Genomic DNA, 27,428 nt, shown 5'->3' on the forward strand with positions numbered 1-27,428 from the left:
ATTAGGTAAACAACTTAATATTTACATCCAATTAGGTAAGTGGAAATAGAAACGACCAACCCACAAATAGGACAAGCTTTTCATCAACTTAAATAACATTTACCTCTCTTGTCACTTTTTTCCAAAGCAGGTAATTAGCAATTTATCATTGTAAACAGGGTGTATTTGCAAAACAGCATTACGCAATGTTATCATTTAAATACAAAGAAGCTACAGGCCAATACGCATGCGCTCTTCTTCTTCCTTATACCTGCAGCGCATTTTTTAGGCTAGGTTGCCTTAGTTTTATGGCTTACGCATCGCTGTCGCAGGTCTCCTATACAACTGATAGGTAAATATTTCACCTACCTAGTGTATGTAGTCCGGTTGTTGCTCGTTCGACTAGTTAATCTAGCTCCGCCAGTGCCTTTGAAATAAATTTAATCCATTAATTCCTTTAGTTAGCTCAGCGTAAGCTTTTTAATTCTGCAAGTAATTTCAGGTTATTTTACAAATTTCTTATAACTAATAATTTTACAATCTCATTTCACTTACTCTAGTCTTGGCCTCTTGGCTACGAAAAAACAACTGAACACGCGGTTCTTATGTATGTACTTAGATCAATGCAGCTGCGTATTTTTCGCGCTTATGTGTCTACTTATGTATAATAAAGTACCGCAAGAGTAAGATGAGAGAGAGAGTTTTAGAGTTTTTAAAGCAGGGGTAGGCACAAAGAGAGCCAGCTCAAACTGTCAATGTATGCGTGCGCTTGCTTACGTTTTACTTAAATGTCAAAAAAATGAATGCATATTTTGTATCGGCTATTATATATATTTTTCATACTATACATATATGTGCATACATGTATACATTTATATTACATTATGCATGTTCGCTTATATTATAATATACTTTTTACCCTATAGGGACAAAATATTTTTAAAGTTGCCATGTAAGAAAAAGAAGCAATAATCTTTCTGCGTGTAGCTGCGTAACAAAGCGACATAGTACTGCTTTCGTCAAAAGTCTGTGCGACACTAGCTGTTTTTTTACGCTCTCAACTTGTACTTCGTGCTCACATCGGCATGCACACACGAGCAATTGCCGAGCAAAAGTGCCCGCACAGGCTATGGGCGCCTACCTCTGTTTTAAAGAGCGTCATTCTGTTTGTTCGGACAAAGTTCCGTTTTGTAGTACAGTGGTACAAAGTTTATTCGCAGGCCCGAATTTCGGCAACACCGGTATTGATACTCGTTGAGTCTTGCTAGTTTTATTCCATCAAAGTTCAAAAAATGCCAATATTTAGTACATTTTTTAAACGCTTCAAGTTCAATAACTATTTAAATAATTATTAAAATTTATGAAACATGCTATTAATAAAGAACATACTTTTCAGATAAAACCAAAAAATCCAAGATCGATTGTTGAAATCGCCCAATATTCAGTTTTAAAGTTGCGATTTTTTTTAAAAATTATAATTTTTTCCTTTTTACTAAAAATGTCTCAACTTTGGGCGCCTCTAGCACCCATGAATCTCAACCGATTTTAAAAATTCGGATTCATAATCTCTGAAGTATTTCCTATCGATTGTATATATAATTTTTGCCAAACGCGATCATGAAAAAACGTATTTTTGCAACGCTATCCGAGCAGAGGCCCAACTGTGCGACGTCTGCCCTTCGACACCTTCAGTGTGCCCATCTCGTCTTTACATTTACATACATATATATGCATATATATATATATATATATATATATTTTTTTTTTTTATGTTCCACTATATGGCACTGACATCGCAACGTTTGTTTTGTTGTTAATGTTCTTTTAAAATATTTTGTAACAAACCTTTATTACTCTTGATATTAAAGCGAACTTGATTTAGCAACGTGTGAGCATTCTAAATTCTTTGTTATATTTGGTTTCTTCTTCCCATTTGGGGTAACTTGATTTAACAACTACTTATGAATCGCAGCTCAGCTAGATGATCAGTTTCGTTTGTTCAGCGTAGTTCTGCTAGCTGATCGATTTCGTCAGAAATGCAATACTACGTATTGTGGTTTTCTAGCGTTTTGGCAATTCCGCCGAATTTTAAAATTCGAAGCAGAATGAGCGACAAACAATGTGTATTTCGTAAAATAGATCTTGTAGCTTTGCAGCATATAAACTTTTTATAAATTTTTTGGTTTTCAATGCACTTTTCTTACGAAACAAAATAGTAATAGTTCTCAATGTGAACATAGGTAGATCCATTCCTGACCCAGCTGCACCAATTACCGTCGGGAGCTAGATGGTTTGAATGAGAGTGTGTGAGATGTGTGTATATTTAATTTTTCCCAGAGTAACTCAAAGGTCTGTTCGATTCAAATGTTAAAACAGAAGTGAAGTTTATTAATAATGTTTTTGAGTCACTACATTTTGTAGTGCGTCTGTTACAATCGAATTAATACATGTGTGTATGTATGTTTTATGTATGTATGATGATTTCTGGGAACAGGAAAGTCGATGCCACGTCGTCTTTCTTGGGTCTCGTTCCCAAATTTAGTGACCAAGGTGTTGGGTTGGAAACTCGCGCGATACCAATGAAACGTATCCAAAATAATATGGGCCGAAGCAACGGTCAGCCGTTTTAGTTGTGTCGCAAGCGTTGAGTTCTTGTCGGGAATATGCTGAGTCGGCTTTGCTGATTACAAGCCCGTGGCATGATCTTTTATGTAGTTCCTATGTATTTAGGTGTAGATTCGTATTTCCATTTTATGTACTACTTAGCTTTAGACTTTAATTCATTCCATTCTTATCATTTTTTGTCTGACATTTACCCACGGCACACTGCCGATAAATAGTTGCCTTATTAATCATACACCGTTAAGTCACAAGGCCACAACATATTGTCACTCGTCGAAGTCGGTCGTGTTTTTTTGCGGTCTTGCTTAATTACTGTGTTTCATTCTTTCGTGAAGCTAATTTATAATATTCAATTTAAATTCATTGCCTTACCAATTTTTAATAATTCGCTATACTCATCGCGAAGTTTGGTTTAAATTTACTAACATTTATATAACTATATTAATATCAAAACTTTAACAAACCCAAATATAATTTTGTTGTTGCGCTGCTTAGTTTTTGATTTCGTTCTATTTTTTGCTCCCACCCGCACTCTCTATTCTTTTGTTTTCTCTTTTGATCGCGCTCGCGGCCGTTAACTTCGCGCTGTTGACAAGTTATTGTTGTTGTGTGTTTTTATACAAAAAATATTCTCTTTTTTTGTTGTCTCTTTTCATTTGCATATTGCAGTTATCTTTTGCTTTGGTATACGCGTCTCTCAACAAATATATATTTTTTCCCTTTTTATTTAGATATTGATTTATAATTTGTTTTTGATAAATAAATTTATTTAAATAATGTCTGTCGGTTGCAAATATAATTGCAATAATCCCAGCAAGACCAGTGAAGCTTTTCTTTACTGTTGGCTATGTGATAATGTAATGCATTGTAAATGTGCTAATTATACAGTCAAGGTGCGGGATAGAATTGCACAGGGTGGCGGCCTTAGATGGGGCTTGGAGCTCGAGATGCGAAGTTGTATGAAACGGACTGGGGATGCATTTAAAACCTACAGGACGAGCTTTTAGCGATGGATTCAATTCATAAGTTCTAAACTTTTGAAAAAACTAACCACCTACGCAAAAAATGGCCAGGTTTCAGGGCGGGTCCCTCAGTCCGTCGGCACATTGATCTCTACCAGTTCCGGCTTCCGACAATGACCCTATGTCACCAAATGTTCAGCAACTAATGGCAGGTGTGGCTTTGGAAGGTGTGGAGTCTATTCCTATTTCCCCTGGAGACAGTATCCTACCTACTTACACGATATCTGTTCTAGTTTCTGAACCGTCCGGGCAAACATCCGTTTCAGGAACATTGCAGTGGAAAAGTTCAGATTTTCATGTACTCAGGACATTTCGTCCTTCAAAATAAGTGTCTCTTTTGATCTTTATGTCCAAATAAGTCATAAAGATTTTTATCCGGAACACCTTATTGTAAAAGAGTATACAATAAAAAAGAATAGCCTGCTACTCGCCTCTGTGAATACCGTTCCTTCGTCTCGTTGGCAAGTCAAAAAAAAAAAAAACTAAACTAAGATGGTCTGTATTAGTTGTCCCTAACTCAAATAATTACGATTACTGGATCTGATATTTGTGTTGGATTCTTCCAACTACGATGTTTCCATGACTGATCCCTTAGTTATCCCCGAAGACAACTTTCATCCGTCTCTGGATGTAACCATTGACCTTCCTTTTGGTGTTATGTCACGACATAATAACTCGATGCCTCCAACCCGATGTTTTCACAAGACAAACTTTACTAAACTTAAAAAACTCTTGTTAACTAATGATTGGACATATCTGTATAGTTGCACGGATATGGACTCTGCCATTTCTGTCTTCTATAAAACTCTTGAGTCGTTCTTTGATGTTTGTGTCCCGAGTGTGACTCAAGGATGGTCTGATAGACCTCCTTGGTTCTCACGTGAGTTATGTAACTTGAAGAAGGAAAATCGAGATGTTATAAAAGATTTAAAAAATTCGGTAAAGCATCGGATTTTTCATCGGATTGCTCGATCAAATCTTATGTTGCTGAATTCACATTGCTATTAGGATTATCTTCAGCGATGTAAACTTAGGTTTTCTCGCGATCCTAAGCAATTTTATAAATTTGTCAATGTTAAACGTAAGACATCGGTGCACCCGTCTTACTTGTCTTACGAAAACCATAAAGATTCTTAGCGTGCTCAGTTCCGTAAAACCAATATAAGTTTTGGGGAGAGGCCCTATATAAGCCAATACTTAAGTTGGTTGCACTGTCCGTCACATCTTCCGCCTATCTGGCAATATTATTCCTCTTCATAAAAATGGGAAGAAGTCCGAAGCCTCCAATTATAGGTGTACTTCTAAATACCCAATGCATTTGAGAAAATAATAACATCTCACTTGCGCAATTTTTGTAGTTCAATCATGTCGTCATCCCAACATGGGTTTAAAAAACGTAGATCGACAACTACTAACCTATTAGAATTTACATCTCACTCAATCAAAGGGTTCAAGACTGCTGTGCAAACTGACTTTAGCAAGGCCTTTGATTCTGTTAATCATACTCTGCTTTTATATAAATTAAACGCACTTGGCATCCGCAGTCTTTTGCTAGATTGGATTCTTCAAATTTCTTTCTAAGCGTAGACAAGTCTTCATTTTCTAAGACCATCCAAGTGACCTCTGGAGTACCTCAGGGTAGTTATTTGGGTCCATTGCTATTCGCTCTTTTTATAAATGATCTTCCATTGGTAGTGTCACATTCTCGGGTGCTTATGTACGCGGATGATGTCAAGCTTTACCTCAGTTTTAAAGACTTATCGTCTTCTTGCCTACTTCAATTGGATCTTAATGATCTTCAGAGTTGGTGTGAAACCAACCTTTTAAACCTTAACGGCTCTAAATGTAAAGTTATGCCTTTTTATAGATGCACTCCATACTTAGCAACTTATTATCTTAATGACACTGCCTTAGAGCGGTTAGATATTATTAATGACTTATGTGTCCCCTTATGGACAATAAATTAACTTTTAATCCTCATATTTCTGCTACAGTTAGTAAAGCTTGCGTTTGTGAAACGATGGTCAAAAGAGTTTGACGATCCGTACACAACCAAAATTCTGTATACTTCTTTAATCCGTCCTATCTTAGAGTACGTATCTTGCATATGGTCACCTCAATATGAGACGCACCAAAGTAAAATTGAATCTGTTCAAAAGCAATTTCTGCTTTTTGTTCTTCGTGGGATTCTAAATCAAGATCGCAATGTCATTTTGCCATCATACTTCTGTAGGCTTCTTTTAATCAATCTTCCTTCTTTAATTAATCGTAGAGTAATGCTTGGTGCTATCTTTATTCATAACTTTTAATAGGTGAAATAGACTCTCCTCAGCTATTGAACCAGTTAAACCTATCTGTACCCCGTAGACCTACTAGATGTTTTATTCCTCTATCCCTAAAACACTGTACTTCTAACTATTGTTTGCATGAACTTTTTCGAGTCCTATGTTCTGATTACAATCTTCTGTATCCCGTAATCAGATCAGAAGCCTCTCTTTTTCTTGTGAAAACCTTTATTTTAGCACATTTAGCTCGTAATTAGCTGTAGTTAATCACATTTTTAATTGTTTGTCCGTTTTATTTGTATTTGTCCACGCGATCGTGCCGTTCGAGAAGCGGGTGCGCCCCACGGTCGGTCGCGCTCTGCTTGGGCTCGCGCGATACAGGCTATGTCCTGGTGTCGTATGGACCACTTGAACGTACTTCGCATTGTACGCGTTAACGTCCAGACAATATAAAAAATGTTTCGGAAAAATTTTTTTAAAGGAGTTTAATAGCAAATAACACATTGCACATCAAATCCAAATGTTCATTAAAGCAAATATACTTTTTTTTTATTGTCAACAAACATTTTTTAAAGTGTACTTTTGACATGTAGACTAATTTTTTTTTTTATTATCATTTTTTCTGACAAGCACCAGTCGAATTCTTTCCGAATTGCCGATGACGAACCTACACGAGCATTTATAGTGTCACCTGTCGGCGAACCATCCGCCTTATTTGTTCTTGCGCCTGACCAAAAAACAACGAATGTCGTTTACCACAGTGCGCTTGAATGAAAATATAAAACCAAAAAAAATGTTTCTTCATCTTTTAATCCCTAAATGAAATGTTAAAAACAAAAAACGAAAGGGCTGGGAATAACTTCGAAGTTTGTATAGCTTTGGTAATCCTAATGCTTAGTAATTTAAACAAAAAATGTGCAGTGGAACGCGTTTGGTGATAAGAAAACTGATGACAAATGTGATTCATTCGTTAATACTTAAATAAAAATTTAAACATGAGAAAGTTCTTATTCTAAGGATTCAGATGATCCCAAAGTATATGTCCTTTGAGTTTCAACCAATTCGATTTCCCATTTGTCTTGCCTTCGCCATGACTATCAACAAATCATAGGTCGGATCCTTGACTATTTGTGGCCTCAATGTAAAAAATTCATATTTTTCTCACGGTTAACTATTTGTGGCACTTTTCCGCTGCCTACAACGGCGATATCGCCTGTTTTATTTTATCCATATAGTTTCGCATGTGGTACTGACTCATTCTGATCTTTGAGCTTTTTTGCAAGTTCACTCACCATTCGAAACTGCTTGCACTGCTTGCATGTAACTGAAGTGCTTACAATTAAAATCAAGAATTAAACGAAATGTAACATTTTAAAATTTTATGCCAAAAAGACACTACAGAATAACTAATAGTTTAATTTTAAATTTTTCAATACCCGATTTTTATCAAATTCGGCACAGCCATTAACAGATATATTAAACTAGCAAATGTTTAATTTAAAAGCAATCGCGTTAAAAGTAACTAAGTTATTGACAAAAGTTACTGTTTTCGATCGATTGTTCCTATGGGAGCTATATGATACAGTCACATAATCTTGATCAAATTTGTCACAGTTGTTTATAGGTTTTATAAAATCAATATTTGATTACACGACAATAGCTCAAAAAATAACGAAGTTATTGAGAAAAGTCACTGTTCGTGACTGCCGTTTGTATAAGAGCTATATGATATAGTGGTCCGATACGGCTGAATCCGAGATATACATCCCCTGCAGTATTGTATATATACAAGCCTACATGCGAAATTTCAACTCTGTAGCTTTAACGGTCTAGGAGGAGTTTGCGTTGATCCAGAAGGACAGACAGGCGGACAGACGGACAGACGGACGGACGGACGGACGGACATGGCTATATGAACTCGTCTCGTCATGCTGATCAAGAATATATATACTTTATATGGTCGGAGATGCTTCATTCTATGCGTTGCACACTTCTGACCAAAATTTATATACCCTTTTTGCAAGGGTATAAAAACATGAGTACGACGTAAATTTAGGACTTCTTATTGTCTTTTAGCACGCGAAGGATCTGCTGCTCATCTCTACTCTTAATCATCCCATCGTGAATTATTTCTTTTAGCTTAATGCCAGTAGTTCGAACGGTCTTGAATGTGTTCCTCTGCTGTAAGTTAAGTTAATCAATTGTTGTACTTTTCCGACAAACTTATACCACTAACCACAGAACACATAGATGGGACAAACTCATGATTTTTTGATTGCAAACGCTAGCCTAGTCATGGAACCCCAGAGAACTTCGGGAAAACCCGAACGTTCATACTCTCAATGAGAGCGTAAAGTGGGGAGAGGGCCAAGCAGCTACGAAAATAATTTAGTCTAGCACAGACTACAGAACGACGAAGGCAGGCCTATGTCGCTTGTGATTTCGTTCTGTCTATGTATGTGTACACTCGTCGGTACATGCTCAGGCTTTGTAGTGTGTGTGTGACGTGAAGTTGTACAACATCGCATTTCAACAGCTCCCTCGACCTAAATTTTTAATTTTCGACAAAACAACGACAATGCGAATAGGATATGCCCCTGTGGAAAGAATATTAAGAAATATTGCCATCTGCTTCGAATGTATCTTGGTGGCTGTGCCGATAGAGTGTTCGATTATGTTTGTTAGACGTTCTGCAGTTTTTGGACAGACCCCAACGTTAATAATCGTATTGTATATACGCGTAGCAAACATCTTGTTGAAAATCGTGCGAAAAAGTTTTTTTTCATTTTTTTCAAAGTACCAAAATTTTGTGAAATTAACAGTGAAAAGGTGAGTGTAATGCATCAAAATTTTGTATTTGCCGTTTATTTTGTGATTCTATAAAAATTATGTAGTGTCTATAAAAAATATACACATAAAAAAGGTATGCACACAAAAAAAAGGTGGAATCTGCAGTTGCAAGCTTTGCCGTTCTTTTTTCGCTTCATTTAGTTGGCAATTTAAATTCCAACTAGTTTTAGCGTTGAAGATATGGTATGGCCATTACAATTGTGGATTCTTTAGCGAAGTCTGCTGATGATAGAACTTGGTGGTTCTTGAAATAGCTATACAGACAACCTGCTCACCTTTTGTGCTGCTTTTGATTTAAAATCTTACAAATAAACCAGTAAGATTGACCTGAAGCCCCGCTCAAATAAAATTTTTTGATTATAAACTTTAAACTATAAAAAGGCCCGGTTATGACTCAGGTGGGGTGCCCAGTTATGTCCCATTTTTTGCACTCGGATTATGTAAAATTGTCAAATTCCAACATTTTTGTTGTTGTTTAACAACAAGGAAAAAGGATATTTTCATATCGAGAGCAGTTTGTCCGAGTATATTCTGGAAGATCTCGATCGGGAATGTTCATTCCAAGTGCGCTAACATTCGAAAGTGACATGGACGACGAGGGTTAAATATCGTTCTCATTTATGGCCATTTTCTTTTGTGTTTTTCGTTGTTTTTGCCTTTGAAGGCCTTCATAATAAGTAAACCATTAAATCACAACAATTCGTGTGACATTCCTTTCATATTTTCTTATTTTCAGTGAATTTCATAAGGTGAGTCATAACTGGGCCTAAAAAAGTTATCCAAATTAAATCTGTTCCAAAATTTTTTGAGTAACTCAAATAAACATACATTCTTTGGAAAAAAGTTGCGTTTGGTTAATATTTAAATGTTAAACTTCTTAATTTTAAATTTTCCGGAACTGAAGAAAATATTTCGAGTTTTTTCAAAACCCGGGTCATAACCCCAAATTTTTGTTACGTCAGCTGTAACGGCTTGGCGGTATAAACGCAATTGAATAGAAGGACCAACCATGAGAATATCATTTAAAGATACGTTTGATGATGATTTAGACAAACGTCAAATACTACGCGAAGTTGCAGATTGTCAAAAAAAGATGACTCCAACCTAAGATATTTACTAAAAATGTGTTGAACATTTCCTTTAATTGAACAATACAAGAACGAGCCTCCAAGTTGATTCCTTGAACGACAAACGAACCTGTATGCGACATGAATTCAGGAATTGTGTGTGTACCTGAAAGTGTGTTCACATGCTTGTTATTCTGAGCTTTCCGAAATATCTTCATTTCGAATTCTATGTATTTCATCTTCATCCATTTTCCAAAAACTTTTCTAATAATATGTTACGATGTTGCTGTTGCGTTAAATTACAAGGGTTGTGTTGAGTAGATTGAGGTTTAACAATCTAACGCCTGACATCCATCCTAATGCAGTTTATGGTTGATAATTTCCCTGGACGGTTGGGTCATTTTTCATGTTTATATGATGTAAACCTTCACACTGATGTTTTAATGTTTTAATGTAGGACACTTTGCGGATGGATGACCCTTATTGAGGCAAATCAGACAAAGTGACGATTTCTTAACCATCTTGAATCGCTCAATATAAGGTAGCGAAATAAAAACTGGTCAGAATGCAAACCTATGCTCAGTTGACTGATGCTGCACACCTGACGGGTCTTTCCTCTAAAACTTACAGTGTGGGCTGAGTATTTGACAACAGTCGGCCCAGTCTAGCAATTTTATCGTATTCTTTCCATGCGATCACTATTAAACAGGCTTTAAATAAGGTGCGTATCAAAATGATAAGACACTTAATTTCCTTGCCAAAAACATGTTCCTTAGAATTTTACAAAAACAAATATTGAGATCGAAAGAACAAAGAATAGGATACAAAATGTTACCGATGTCTGCTATTTTTAGCATTTTGTAATGATGAAGAATTTTGTCTGTTTGCAGCTGTATCATAACTAAGATACATAAGACACACGGCTTGCAGCACTTGCCAGCATAAAAGTGTCCCATATGACCCTTTGGCGCACTTTAAATAAGTCCGAGCATATTGTTCGAGGTGTTCTTAAAACAATTGTGGTCGTGATGGTTTCCGGCATCACTGGCGCGATCTGAGAAAAGAGCTTCTTTATTTCTCAAAAAGAAATTTTGGTGGCGGTTCAGTAATGGTGTGGGAAGTATTTAACAGGATTGGCACGCTGGACTTGCGGTGCACCATGCATCTTAGAGAGTAGTTGCTCCCATTTTTGAATGAAAATAGAGAAAATCCAAATGCTCGGATTCATGTGAGACAAAAGCTTTTTTGGAAAATTGCTCAGTTGATTTATTGGGCTGGCCGGCGTGCTCTCCGGACTTAAATCCTATTCAAAATATCTGGGACGTGTCTAGTAATAAAATAATAAGACTTATGACAACAGCAAGGATCTCAAAACATCCATTTCTAGGGAGTGGAAATTGTTAGAGCCAGAATTATTATGAAAACTGGCAGACTTAATGAATAAACGAATTTTTGAAGTTGGTAGATTCCAAGGATCTACAATATTAAATATCAATTATCAAATTTAAATATTTAAATTTAAATATTTTAATAAGTGATTTTTTAAATTTAAGTACCAAAGCTAAAGGCTCTAGACCGCCTCAATGAGCCATATGACAAATATTTCTCACAGTACAGAATCTATCCAAATATTTTAACAACTAACATTTTATTCAAAAAAATTTAAAAATATCGTATTTTCAGTTGTGTTTTATATGACACCGTTGCAAAAATCAGTTTTTTCATGATCGCTTTAGGCAAAAATGATATATGCAATCGATAGGGAATAATACAGAGATTATGAATCCAAAAAATTTCAAATCGGTTGAGATTCATGGGTACTAGAGGCGCCCAAAGTTGAGACATTTTTAGTAAATAGTAATAAATGATAATTTTAAAACTGAATACTGGGCGATTTCAACAATCGATCTTGGTTTTATCTGAAAAGTATGTTCTTTATTAATAGCATGTTTCATAAATTTTAATAATTACTTAAATTGTTATTGAACTAGAAGCGTTTAAAAAATTTACTAAATATTGGCATTTTTTGAACTTTGTTGGAATGCAACTTACAAGTATCACCTAGTATCACAACTGGATTACATACACTAGGTAGATGAAATATTTATTACCTTATCAGATGTATATGGTCCCAATATGAGACCAACATCGCCTAAAAAATGCGCTGCAGGTATAAGGAAGAAGAAGAACGCATGCGTATTTGCCTGTGGCTTGTTTGTTATTAATTGATAACATTGCGTAATGCGTTTTGCAAATACTACCTGTTTGTATATATTGCAAATACTACCTGTTTAAATAAAAATTTAAACATGAGAAAGTTCTTATTCTAAGGATTCAGATGATCCCAAAGTATATGTCCTTTGAGTTTCAACCAATTCGATTTCCCATTTGTCTTGCCTTCGCCATGACTATCAACAAATCATAGGTCGGATCCTTGACTATTTGTGGCCTCAATGTAAAAAATTCATATTTTTCTCACGGTTAACTATTTGTGGCACTTTTCCGCTGCCTACAACGGCGATATCGCCTGTTTTATTTTATCCATATAGTTTCGCATGTGGTACTGACTCATTCTGATCTTTGAGCTTTTTTGCAAGTTCACTCACCATTCGAAACTGCTTGCACTGCTTGCATGTAACTGAAGTGCTTACAATTAAAATCAAGAATTAAACGAAATGTAACATTTTAAAATTTTATGCCAAAAAGACACTACAGAATAACTAATAGTTTAATTTTAAATTTTTCAATACCCGATTTTTATCAAATTCGGCACAGCCATTAACAGATATATTAAACTAGCAAATGTTTAATTTAAAAGCAATCGCGTTAAAAGTAACTAAGTTATTGACAAAAGTTACTGTTTTCGATCGATTGTTCCTATGGGAGCTATATGATACAGTCACATAATCTTGATCAAATTTGTCACAGTTGTTTATAGGTTTTATAAAATCAATATTTGATTACACGACAATAGCTCAAAAAATAACGAAGTTATTGAGAAAAGTCACTGTTCGTGACTGCCGTTTGTATAAGAGCTATATGATATAGTGGTCCGATACGGCTGAATCCGAGATATACATCCCCTGCAGTATTGTATATATACAAGCCTACATGCGAAATTTCAACTCTGTAGCTTTAACGGTCTAGGAGGAGTTTGCGTTGATCCAGAAGGACAGACAGGCGGACAGACGGACAGACGGACGGACGGACGGACGGACATGGCTATATGAACTCGTCTCGTCATGCTGATCAAGAATATATATACTTTATATGGTCGGAGATGCTTCATTCTATGCGTTGCACACTTCTGACCAAAATTTATATACCCTTTTTGCAAGGGTATAAAAACATGAGTACGACGTAAATTTAGGACTTCTTATTGTCTTTTAGCACGCGAAGGATCTGCTGCTCATCTCTACTCTTAATCATCCCATCGTGAATTATTTCTTTTAGCTTAATGCCAGTAGTTCGAACGGTCTTGAATGTGTTCCTCTGCTGTAAGTTAAGTTAATCAATTGTTGTACTTTTCCGACAAACTTATACCACTAACCACAGAACACATAGATGGGACAAACTCATGATTTTTTGATTGCAAACGCTAGCCTAGTCATGGAACCCCAGAGAACTTCGGGAAAACCCGAACGTTCATACTCTCAATGAGAGCGTAAAGTGGGGAGAGGGCCAAGCAGCTACGAAAATAATTTAGTCTAGCACAGACTACAGAACGACGAAGGCAGGCCTATGTCGCTTGTGATTTCGTTCTGTCTATGTATGTGTACACTCGTCGGTACATGCTCAGGCTTTGTAGTGTGTGTGTGACGTGAAGTTGTACATCATCGCATTTCAACAGCTCCCTCGACCTAAATTTTTAATTTTCGACAAAACAACGACAATGCGAATAGGATATGCCGCTGTGGAAAGAATATTAAGAAATATTGCCATCTGCTTCGAATGTATCTTGGTGGCTGTGCCGATAGAGTGTTCGATTATGTTTGTTAGACGTTCTGCAGTTTTTGGACAGACCCCAACGTTAATAATCGTATTGTATATACGCGTAGCAAACATCTTGTTGAAAATCGTGCGAAAAAGTTTTTTTTCATTTTTTTCAAAGTACCAAAATTTTGTGAAATTAACAGTGAAAAGGTGAGTGTAATGCATCAAAATTTTGTATTTGCCGTTTATTTTGTGATTCTATAAAAATTATGTAGTGTCTATAAAAAATATACACATAAAAAAGGTATGCACACAAAAAAAAGGTGGAATCTGCAGTTGCAAGCTTTGCCGTTCTTTTTTCGCTTCATTTAGTTGGCAATTTAAATTCCAACTAGTTTTAGCGTTGAAGATATGGTATGGCCATTACAATTGTGGATTCTTTAGCGAAGTCTGCTGATGATAGAACTTGGTGGTTCTTGAAATAGCTATACAGACAACCTGCTCACCTTTTGTGCTGCTTTTGATTTAAAATCTTACAAATAAACCAGTAAGATTGACCTGAAGCCCCGCTCAAATAAAATTTTTTGATTATAAACTTTAAACTATAAAAAGGCCCGGTTATGACTCAGGTGGGGTGCCCAGTTATGTCCCATTTTTTGCACTCGGATTATGTAAAATTGTCAAATTCCAACATTTTTGTTGTTGTTTAACAACAAGGAAAAAGGATATTTTCATATCGAGAGCAGTTTGTCCGAGTATATTCTGGAAGATCTCGATCGGGAATGTTCATTCCAAGTGCGCTAACATTCGAAAGTGACATGGACGACGAGGGTTAAATATCGTTCTCATTTATGGCCATTTTCTTTTGTGTTTTTCGTTGTTTTTGCCTTTGAAGGCCTTCATAATAAGTAAACCATTAAATCACAACAATTCGTGTGACATTCCTTTCATATTTTCTTATTTTCAGTGAATTTCATAAGGTGAACTGGGCCTAAAAAAGTTATCCAAATTAAATCTGTTCCAAAATTTTTTGAGTAACTCAAATAAACATACATTCTTTGGAAAAAAGTTGCGTTTGGTTAATATTTAAATGTTAAACTTCTTAATTTTAAATTTTCCGGAACTGAAGAAAATATTTCGAGTTTTTTCAAAACCCGGGTCATAACCCCAAATTTTTGTTACGTCAGCTGTAACGGCTTGGCGGTATAAACGCAATTGAATAGAAGGACCAACCATGAGAATATCATTTAAAGATACGTTTGATGATGATTTAGACAAACGTCAAATACTACGCGAAGTTGCAGATTGTCAAAAAAAGATGACTCCAACCTAAGATATTTACTAAAAATGTGTTGAACATTTCCTTTAATTGAACAATACAAGAACGAGCCTCCAAGTTGATTCCTTGAACGACAAACGAACCTGTATGCGACATGAATTCAGGAATTGTGTGTGTACCTGAAAGTGTGTTCACATGCTTGTTATTCTGAGCTTTCCGAAATATCTTCATTTCGAATTCTATGTATTTCATCTTCATCCATTTTCCAAAAACTTTTCTAATAATATGTTACGATGTTGCTGTTGCGTTAAATTACAAGGGTTGTGTTGAGTAGATTGAGGTTTAACAATCTAACGCCTGACATCCATCCTAATGCAGTTTATGGTTGATAATTTCCCTGGACGGTTGGGTCATTTTTCATGTTTATATGATGTAAACCTTCACACTGATGTTTTAATGTTTTAATGTAGGACACTTTGCGGATGGATGACCCTTATTGAGGCAAATCAGACAAAGTGACGATTTCTTAACCATCTTGAATCGCTCAATATAAGGTAGCGAAATAAAAACTGGTCAGAATGCAAACCTATGCTCAGTTGACTGATGCTGCACACCTGACGGGTCTTTCCTCTAAAACTTACAGTGTGGGCTGAGTATTTGACAACAGTCGGCCCAGTCTAGCAATTTTATCGTATTCTTTCCATGCGATCACTATTAAACAGGCTTTAAATAAGGTGCGTATCAAAATGATAAGACACTTAATTTCCTTGCCAAAAACATGTTCCTTAGAATTTTACAAAAACAAATATTGAGATCGAAAGAACAAAGAATAGGCTACAAAATGTTACCGATGTCTGCTATTTTTAGCATTTTGTAATGATGAAGAATTTTGTCTGTTTGCAGCTGTATCATAACTAAGATACATAAGACACACGGCTTGCAGCACTTGCCAGCATAAAAGTGTCCCATATGACCCTTTGGCGCACTTTAAATAAGTCCGAGCATATTGTTCGAGGTGTTCTTAAAACAATTGTGGTCGTGATGGTTTCCGGCATCACTGGCGCGATCTGAGAAAAGAGCTTCTTTATTTCTCAAAAAGAAATTTTGGTGGCGGTTCAGTAATGGTGTGGGAAGTATTTAACAGGATTGGCACGCTGGACTTGCGGTGCACCATGCATCTTAGAGAGTAGTTGCTCCCATTTTTGAATGAAAATAGAGAAAATCCAAATGCTCGGATTCATGTGAGACAAAAGCTTTTTTGGAAAATTGCTCAGTTGATTTATTGGACTGGCCGGCGTGCTCTCCGGACTTAAATCCTATTCAAAATATCTGGGACGTGTCTAGTAATAAAATAATAAGACTTATGACAACAGCAAGGATCTCAAAACATCCATTTCTAGGGAGTGGAAATTGTTAGAGCCAGAATTATTATGAAAACTGGCAGACTTAATGAATAAACGAATTTTTGAAGTTGGTAGATTCCAAGGATCTACAATATTAAATATCAATTATCAAATTTAAATATTTAAATTTAAATATTTTAATAAGTGATTTTTTAAATTTAAGTACCAAAGCTAAAGGCTCTAGACCGCCTCAATGAGCCATATGACAAATATTTCTCACAGTACAGAATCTATCCAAATATTTTAACAACTAACATTTTATTCAAAAAAATTTAAAAATATCGTATTTTCAGTTGTGTTTTATATGACACCGTTGCAAAAATCAGTTTTTTCATGATCGCTTTAGGCAAAAATGATATATGCAATCGATAGGGAATAATACAGAGATTATGAATCCAAAAAATTTCAAATCGGTTGAGATTCATGGGTACTAGAGGCGCCCAAAGTTGAGACATTTTTAGTAAATAGTAATAAATGATAATTTTAAAACTGAATACTGGGCGATTTCAACAATCGATCTTGGTTTTATCTGAAAAGTATGTTCTTTATAAATAGCATGTTTCATAAATTTTAATAATTACTTAAATTGTTATTGAACTAGAAGCGTTTAAAAAATTTACTAAATATTGGCATTTTTTGAACTTTGTTGGAATGCAACTTACAAGTATCACCTAGTATCACAACTGGATTACATACACTAGGTAGATGAAATATTTATTACCTATCAGATGTATATGGTCCCAATATGAGACCAACATCGCCTAAAAAATGCGCTGCAGGTATAAGGAAGAAGAAGAACGCATGCGTATTTGCCTGTGGCTTGTTTGTTATTAATGATTTGGAAAAACTGACAAGGCAGGTAAATGTTATTTAGTTGCAGGTTGGTCGTTTTTATTTCCACTTACCTAATTGGATGTAAATATCAAGTTGTTTACCTAATTAATACAAAAAGGGTAATACCGATTTTTCGTTCTACCTAGTTAATTCAAAAAATATAACATAAAGAGCTACTTATTCCTCTCGTTTGCGACAGTTTATTTTTAACTCCATAAGTGGAAACACCTTAGATCCGGACTGAATAGTATTTGTCAATATAATTCAAGACAGTTCTATTTGTTTGTGCAAAAATGTTGTTAAAGAATGAAAGAATTTTTAAAGTTTTCCACGAGTGTGTAAACTTAAATGATTTTGAAATGGGATTGCTAAAGGAGTGGGCATTTCAGTCGAAAACGCTAGTACGGAGCTTAAGGTAAAAATCTAATATACACAATGTAATTTAAGGCGAAAATGGATCGCAAGCGGCAAAAATCTGGCAAATTTCGTGAAAAATTTCGAGGAAGAGGAAGGCCGCATAAAGATGTGGAAGATTGTTCAACGTTTACAAGGAAACGAAAACTTCAGGGATTTTGGATAGGATTTTGGCTCAAGGAAAGGATTTAATAGAATATCAGTGTTTACCACTTGGAGAGCTATCCGAAGAAGCACAGGAATGTAAAAACAAGGACTACAAAAGGTTCAGATACACTAATACATTAAAAACTTCTCGTGTTAGGCAAAATGAAGACCTTTTTAACATGCTAGCAGCCTCTTCGGATACTGAGACACGTGCGATCACGAAAGGACTTGGAAAATAGCAACTATAGTCCCGAAATGTTGAGCTTATTAGATATTGTAAATATTGAAAATTATTTTGAAGAAAATCTGCCATCAATAGCAAATTTTCAAAACTAACCTAAAAAATTTAAAAAAAAAAAAATTTTTTTTTGTTGTAATTATGTTAAAAAATTAAATTAAAACATTAAAAAATGTTACATAGTCCTTTAAAACAATGAAAAATTCCATTTGTGATTGAAAAAAACCGGGTTTTGCTCCATTTTTAAAGGAAAAACATGCTTGGAAATATTTTCTGACTTTGACCCATGACAAATATTCATTTTAAAGTTTAAAGTATTCTTTATCATATGCTTTTTAAATTTTTCAAATCGCTGTTTTGGTTTAGAAGCTATGATTTTTGCAATGTAAAATGCCAAAAGGCCCCACTGTGCGCTGCTTTAGTAAAAAGAGGAAGAATATTTTGTTTGTGTATTAATGAATTGAGTTTTCCAGGGAAAGAAATTTCAAAGTGTACAGATATTATTGGAAATGACTGCAATGGTATATAGTCATATATCCAAATTCAATAACCTAAACCTTATAAACTTTTCGCCCCCTAAAATCAAACTTTAAAGTAAACATCCGTTTTTTATAATAAACAATTGGACACTTGCAATAACAATTGTCCCCCTAAAAGTCAAAAGCGTGAGAACGCTAATTAAGCATTAAAATCATGACTAATCAAATCCGTTTAATCGAACACTTGCAATAACCATTGTCCCCCTAAAAGTCAAAAGCTTGAGAACGCTAATTCAGCATTAAATTTGGGCCAACCAAATCACACCAATATCGATCACGACACTAAATGGCTCAAGAGTTTAGCCTATAAATATTACTCTAAGACATCTTTGAACTTTAGTTTTAAGTATTCATTCATTGAATAAAGAGCGGACTTTCAACTCAACAAAACAATATCAGATATATAATTTATAGTCATATATCTAACATCAATACCCAGAAACATATAAATTTTTCGCCCCCTAAAATTTATAACTTTAAAGTAAACATCCGTTTTTTGTAAGCACTTGGACACTTGCAATAACAATTGTCCCCCTAAAAGTCAAAATCGTGAGAACGCTAATTAAGCATTAAAATTCGGGCCAATCAAATCCGCCAAATCCGTGCGTTAATTAGAAATAGTGAATAATCACTATAAAACTCCGATCCGCTCAAAAGTCTACAACAGTGAAAAATATTTACGCCAACTGTGCACGGATATATCAAGTGTGTGTTGCAACCAAAAAATTCCAATTGTGGAACAAAAACGCCAACTGTGTGCGGAAATATTAACTGTGTGTGTTACAACCATAAACTCCAAGTGTGGAACAAAACGCCAACTTGAGTGCGAACAAAATAAAACACCACTAAAAAAACAAAAATGGCCATAGAACTCACCGAAGCCCATCTCAATCAAGCGCTGTCTTCGTTAAGACAGGTGGCAAACTATGAAGGAGCACCAGAGAATCTGACATTATTTAAAAGAAAGATAGATTTCAACATGCACCTATATCCAACCCATGACATAAGGCAACATAACATATTGTGCAGCGCAATCGAGATGCAGCTCACTGGAGAGGCACAATGCTCTCGCAAATTGGACAAGCCAACACCTGGCCGGAACTAAGAACATTCCTCATCAACGAATTGAAAACGGAGACCCCATGTGACGAACTTCTTCGACGCCTCTACAAAACCAACTATACAGGAAACCTTCGTAAGTTTGTAACAGATTTAGAAGACAAACCAGCCTACAAAAAGGCAAAGAGAAAGTAATAGTGGAATTAGCAAAATGGACACATCCGAAAATTTTCATCAGAATGCCTCGGAACAATCGGAAGAAGAGATAACTGACAATCAAAGTAGGCCAAAAATCAAGAATCAAGTAGTCTGCTGCGACTATTTTTCCGACTGCTGCTTTCGTTGACTTCCGAATTTGGCCAATAGCAACAGTCGGAACAGTTCCTAGTATTAAAATGTATAACTTGGCTGTTGCTATCAAAGCAATCTGTTTCGGATTTTTGCTATTGCTGCTGCTGTCGGGTTTTTTGCTTTCAGATTTTTGCTGTTTGCTGCTTCTGTCTATTTCGGTTATTTTCTGCTGATTTTGCTGTCAGATTTTAAGATTTCCTTTTTTCGGAAGCAAAAGCAACACAAAGTATTTGTTTTCATATTTGCCAAACAGCCACAGCAATGATTAGCACAAAATTTATGACTTTTGTTAATTCGACTACAGCAATTTAAACACTGAAATTAACAAACAGATAAATGAAATGATCGAACAGGGTATCATTCGAAAATCGAACTCACCCTACTGTTCACCCATTTGGCTCGTTCCAATGGAGATGCTTCTAACAAACAAAAATTCAGATTAGTCATTGACTACCGAAATTTAAATGAAGTCACAATAGATGACAAATTCCCAATTCCAGTCATGGATGAAATTCTTGAAAAACTGGAAAAATGTCAATACTTTACCACCATTGATTTAGCTAAGGGATTTCATCAAATTCAAATGGATCCTGAATCTATTGCAAAAACAGCTTTCTCAACTTAACATTACGAATACACACGTATGCCATTTGGTCTTAAAAATACCCCGGCAACATTCGAAAGATGGATGAATAATCTTTTGGAACACCTTATCTATAAGGATAGTCTTGTTTATCTGGATGACATTATATTGTACTCCACTTCATTGGAGGAACACACATTAAGCAAAGCTAATCTTAAACTCCAACTCGACAAATGCGAATTTATGAAAAAAGAAACAGAATTCCTTGGTCATATAATAACAACAGAAGGTATAAAACCTAACCCAAATAAAAGCAATTCAAAATTTTCCTATCTCTAAAACCCCAAAAGAAATAAAATCATTCTTAGGATTATGTGGATTCTTCCGGAAATTCATACCAAACTTTGCACATTTTGCAAACCTTTAATTCTTGGATTAAAGAAAGGACCTAAATTTAACATAAACGACCCATATTATATTTCAGAAGACAAAGCAGAAACAACTTATTTTTCTAAATCAAACATAAAAATAACATACATACAAGGAAATGACTACAAGGAAATGACCAATGCTTACGCAAGGGATATAATCAAAATATATCATTGCGGTAAGAAAACTGTAATATTTTTTCATAATGAACAAGAGTTTCCCATATTGCAACAAGCCTTTATTGAAATAATAAGATCGAACGCAAATACAAAAACCTCGAAATCTAGCATTAAGTTAGAGGACCTTCAAAACGTTTGCACAATTTAAAGAAATAATCCTAAAACAACATAAAGAATTATTACATCCAGGAATCGAAAAAACGATTAATTTGTTTAAAGAAAAATATTATTTCCCCGATTTTCAAAACATGATTCAAAACATTATTAACGAATGCTCAATATGCAATATCGCAAATACAGAAAATGGAAATAAAAAACTAACTTTTGAAATAACACCAGAAACTTTTAATGTCAGAGAAAAATACGTCATGGACTTTTACGTGATCGAAAATTTTCAATTTCTTTTATGCATTGACATTTACATTTACTTTACATTTAGTGTTGCATTAATTTGCAACACTTGTAGAAGTAAAATCTAGAGATTGGTTAGAAGCCAAGAGAACAATTTTGAAAGTTTTCACTGAAATGGACAAACCAATAGAAATAAAATCAGACAAAGATTCAGCATTTCTGTGTATAGCACTAAAAAATTGACTACAAGAAGAAACTGTAAAGTTAGAAATTACAACAAGTAAAAACGGCATTTCAGACGTAGAAAGATTCCATAAAACAGTAAATAAAAAACTCAGAATTATAAATTTTGAAAATGACATCGAAGATAAATTACTTAAATTTGAAAACAATCTCTACATATACCATAAGACGAGACATAAAACAACGAACCGAACACCAGCGGACATTTTTATCTATGCAGGATCACCCGATTATAATATTATTTGGGTATTAACCCAAACGAGCAAAATACATAAAATAAACAATTTAAAGAAAAATAGACACGACTTCGAAATCAATACTAGATTTAAACAAGCACCATTAGTAAAGTCAAAAACAACAAATCCATTCAAAAAGACAGGAGAAATAAATCAGTTAGATGAGAAACATTTTGAAGAAAGAAATAGAGGACAAAAGGTCACACACTACAAATCAAGATTCAAAAAGAAAAAGAAAGTTAATAAAAGCAAATACGACAATTGATTTATTATAGGTCAACAACTCAAAAAAGCACCGAACGACAAACTTTGACTATCATTATTTAAAAGTAAATTTATCGCTAATAGACATTACCTATAACAGTTTAATGCAACAAGCGCAGGAATTTAAAGACATAATCCATATTCAATACTTAACAGATAATTTCATTGCTTGACTATAGCCAAAGCATTTATGTAACAAACAATATCACCAAAGTTTGATTACATATTTAATCTATAAGTTTAAGGCAATGACACAAGAATTAAAATTTAAGCATTTTTCATAACAATCGTGCTCCCACAGAAATAATCGAAACCCCAATTGTTTAAAAAAACGAGTCCCAAATTATAAACAAAATTGGTATTCCAATCTTTATAGCTGAGAAAAACCCCTCGCTATATCCCAATGCATCCGCCTGAGGACAGGCTATTTTTTTTAGGATGGCGGAGTCATATATCCAACATCAATACCCAAAAACTTATAAATTTTCCGCCCCCTAAAATTTATAACTTTAAAGTAAACATTCGTTTTTTGTAAGCACTTGGACACTTGCAATAACAAGTGTCCCCCGGAATTAAATTGGGATTCGGCCAATCAAATCCGTTCTATTCATAAACAATTGAACACATGCAATAATATTTGTCCCCCTAAAAGTCAAAAGCGTGATAACGCTAATTCAGCATTAAAATTGTGGCAATCAAATCGCATCAATATCGATCACGCCACTAAAGGGCTCACAAGCTTAGCCTATAAATATTACTATAAAACATTTTAATACTCTGGTTTTGAGTATTCATTCATTGAATAAAGTCCCGTGTTTTAACTCCACAATATCTTTTTTTTCCTTTCTGAAAAGACCAGGTATACATATAATTATATAAACTATGCGGCTATGCCAAAGCCGAAATTAGCGTTTTGATATTTTTTTTATTTTGATACTTTTGCAAAAAGGGTATATTTATTTTGGTCAGAAATGTGTGCAACGCATAGAAGAAAACATCGCAGACCATATAAAAAATATATATTCTTGATCAGAACGACGAGACGAAGTCATATAGGCATGTCCGTCTGTTTGTCCGTCTGTCCGTCCGGCTGGACCAACGCAACCTTTTGCAAGGGTATAATAAAAAATTAAGTCAACCTTCTTATTAACTTCCTTATTAACCGTATTAACCGCCGTGTTCAAATGCTGGAAAAAAGTATTAATGGGTTTGAGTGTAAAAAGAAACAAAATTCACGAAACGAAAACATGGTTTTCCTTTTCTATTATAACTCTTAAAAATATACTGATCGCTAACAAAACATTTGTAATTGATACCAACAGATTGTTTCTTTTGGTAAAAGAAAGTCAATTCATAAAGAAACTGGTCCCTATTCAATAGCAGTGTAAATCTTTAGATTCTGTAGAGAAATTTACCTCGAACAATAAAAGAAAACCTTTAAAATATAAATATATGAGGAAAAAAAATTGTTTTAGAAAATTTACTAGCACAGCTGCGACTACAAGGGTATATAAACTTTGGCGCAGTCAAAGTTAGCTTCTTTTATTTTTTTGTATTAAGTTACAAATTTGCTTCAAGATGGTACTGTTGGCTCTATGGAATTCCATTCGGCTTATTAATAGTTTTCTTTGATGAAGGACGCCGATATCTTATTCGCAGAAGCCCCGGTGGGTGGGTTGAACAGGAGACATACTACTAAATATATATTTCGGTAAATAAATATTAAAATAAAAAATTGATATAAGCAATGAAATCTTGGTTACAAGCTGTGTTTTTTTTGTTTAATTATAATTATATTTATAGTTTAAAAAAGGTGGAGGGTGATTTGTATGGTATCTATGGTGTATATACTTGGTTTAAGGTGTTCTAAGGACTTTACTATATTATAGCTCAAACCTTGCAACTATGTCCTTAAATATATACGAAATGTTTGACTACCAGCTCCATTACGGTTAAACAGAACTTACAGTAGTCACGATTCAAAGAGTTAGAAAACTTACACTAATATGAATGTAGAGTATAAAGTCTCCGGATAAAACATCTCGTCACGATTTCCACAGATAAATCCACCAGGCCCAAAGCTTCGTCAGAACTGAATGGGGGACCATTGACCAGCCCAAAAGCATAACATACAGAATGAAGCTTTTTCTTGAAAACAATAATTGCTAGAGACATTAAATTTGGTAAGTATACTGGTACACTTCAGTCACGTCAAATCAAATAAAACTGATTTTCTATGCGCGTAAATAATAATTAACTTGAATCATTTTCCACGCCTACTTCCCCCTCCATAAAAAACCCATTGCCTCTTGCAATTTTTTAACTATCTTAATCAATCCGCCTAGAAATACGCCAAATATTCGAATAAACGAGTTTAAGTAGGCGGTCGAAAGGGCCGAATTGTCAGTTTCGGGGACTAATACCTGTTTCGCATCGAGATTATGACTTTGCCGTTTGTATGGGAGTTATATGATATAGTCCGCGTGCATCTGAGATATCCAAACTATTCAGTGCGAGATGAGTTCATATAGTCATGCCCGTCCGCCGGACCGTCCTTCCGTCCTTCCGTCCGTCTGTCCGTCTGTCTCAACGCAAACTCCTCCTAGACCAGTGGTCGGCACGGCCAATTCCCCGGACTATCGACTAGCTCTAATATACACTGTAAATGCTCGTGTAGGTTCGGCATCAACACTTCGGAATGAATTCGACTGGTGCTTGTCAGAAAAAGTGATAATCAAAAAATTAGTCCACATGTCAAAAGTTCCGCATCATCGAAAAGTACCTCCGTAATGCTAACATCAACTTCTATACCTACCAACTAAAAAGCAGTAAAGGGCTCCAGGTTGTGTTAAAGGGGATTGAGCCATCGGTCCCTACTCAAGAAATAGCAGACGCGTTGGTCGAAAAAGGGTTTGCGGTCAAGTCCGTTGTCAACATCATCAACAGGACAGAAACAACGTCGCACTAAGACTATGCAGCAACTGTGGAGGGAACCACACGGCCAACTACAGAGGATGTCCTGTCTTTAAGGATCTTAAATCACACCTAAACGGGCGCAAACCCCCAGTTGGACCAAAAATCATCTTCAACGCCTCCAAAACTACACCGGAGGTTTTCTTCGCCAAGGCTGCTAGATCATCCAACATTATTGCTACAACCAGTCCTAGTGTATCCTTCGCTAGTGTGCTTCGAACTGGACAGACGGAGCCCGCGAAAGAGACCCCGCCACTCCGCCATCTACAGAACCCGCAACCTAGTGCACAAGAGCTTGGCCAGCAAACTCCAAGTGGTCTAGAGGCCCTATTGATCTCACTCAATCAAAACATGACCACTTTTATGACGTTCATGCAAAACTGTATGCACGAACTGATGCGGAATCAAAACCTGCTTATCCAGAAGCTTATCGAGAATAAATAATGGCTTCCCTACGTCTATGTCTTTGGAATGCTAACGGCATCTCCAAGCACAAAAATGAACTGCAACTATTCCTAGACTCAAGTGAAATCGACGTTTCACGATCAAAAAATAATTTTCTAATACCAAAATATACCTTCTACGCAACAAACCATCCAGACGGAAAAGCTCATGGCGGGACCGGTATCCTAATCAAAAACCGTATAAAACACTCGTTCCTCAACAGATTTGAAACACAGCACCTACAAGCAACTGCTATAACCGTCCAAACCAGCTGCGGCAACACTACATTGGTCGCCCTGTACTGCCCACCACGCTTCTCAATCTCTCAATCTCATTGCAGCAGGGGACTATAATGCCAAACATACGCACTGGGGATCTCGCCTGGTAAATCCTAAAGGAAAGCAGTTGTACAACACAATAGTCAACCCTCTCAATAAGATGGATTGCGTCTCACCGGGTAGGCCTACTTATTGGCCCACAGATCCACAGAAAGTGCCTGACTTGATTGATTTCGCAGTAACCAAGAGGATTCCACGTAATCGGATCACTGCGGAAACACTGCTAGATTCAACTTCCGATCACTCTCCAGTGCTATTCACATTATTAACAAGACCTCAAGTACTTGATCGCCCATATAGGCTTACAAACAACAACACAAATTGGCTTAAATTTGAAATGTACATGAGTGCCCACATTGACTGTTCGCCGAAACTGGATGCTGCAGAGGACATTGATATGTGCGTCTCTGCACTTGAGTCGATGATGGGAGCTGCAGCAAGAGTATCTACTCCACATGCCTCCTCTTACACCAAACCTGTTGACAGGCCTACCAACCGGCGAATAGAACAATTAGTATCGGAAAAACGACGTCTAAGAAGAGAATGGCAGATTACTCGATCACCAGCAGCAAAACTTCGCCTAAGGCAAGCTCATCGGAACCTCTCCAAGGCGTTAAGACAAGAGGAAAGCTGGGCTCAAAGGAAATACATAGAAAAGCTCAGTCCAACCAGCACTAAACATCCTCTGTGGAAAGCCCACCCAACTTTAAGCGCTCCTACAGAGACAATTTCACCGATAAGGAGTCCAACTGGTGGATGGGCCCGCAGTGACGAAGAGAGGGCATCCGTATTTGCCACACATCTTAAAATGGTTTTCCAGCCAAATCCAACATCAAACTCATCTGTACTTCCTCCTTCGAGCACATTAACGGATAGTGAGTACTCGGAACTCCAATCGGACGAGATTACTGCAGTTATTAAAAACCACATAAAGCCGAAAAAAGCCCCTGGCCATGACCTAATCACACCGAAAATGATCCTAGAACTCCCTAACATTGCAATACAATATATCTGCAAACTGTTCAACGCTATAATAAAATTGGCTACTTCCCAAGAACATGGAAAAAGTCCACTATCATCATGATTCCTAAAGTGGGAAAGGACAAAACCCAGCCATCATCCTATAGGCCAATTAGTTTGCTGCCATGTCTTTCGAAGCTTTTTGAAAAGGTCCTGCAGATCCGCCTAAACTCATTTCTGGCATCGGAGAACACAATCCCTTCACACCAGTTTGGCTTCCGCGAAAAACATGGTACAATTGAACAAGTCAATCGCATAACATCCGAAATACGAACAGCATTCGAACTAAAAGAATACTGTGCGGCTGTCTTTCTCGACGTTGCCCAGGCTTTCGATAGAAGTTTGG

At 35.9% G+C, this 27,428-nt stretch overlaps 1 protein-coding gene across 2 annotated transcripts in view; it reads left to right on the forward strand.

Annotated features, from left to right (window-relative positions):
* LOC124461208 (sodium/potassium-transporting ATPase subunit alpha-like) overlaps positions 1 to 24,047 on the forward strand; it is a 73,286-nt gene extending 49,239 nt beyond the window's left edge. Inside the window, exon 3 of one of the 2 annotated variants that reach the window (XM_047012767.1) lies at positions 23,868 to 24,047. In XM_047012767.1, coding sequence (XP_046868723.1) covers positions 23,868 to 24,006 — 139 coding nt within the window. In that variant the 3' untranslated portion in view covers positions 24,007 to 24,047. The remainder of the gene's footprint in view (positions 1 to 23,867) is intronic. The other variant, XM_047012768.1, reaches the window with a different exon arrangement.
* The last annotated feature ends 3,381 nt before the right edge of the window (positions 24,048 to 27,428 follow it).

The sequence above is a fragment of the Drosophila willistoni genome, unplaced genomic scaffold (assembly GCF_018902025.1).
Source record: "Drosophila willistoni isolate 14030-0811.24 unplaced genomic scaffold, UCI_dwil_1.1 Seg27.1, whole genome shotgun sequence".
NCBI lineage: Eukaryota > Metazoa > Arthropoda > Insecta > Diptera > Drosophilidae > Drosophila > Drosophila willistoni.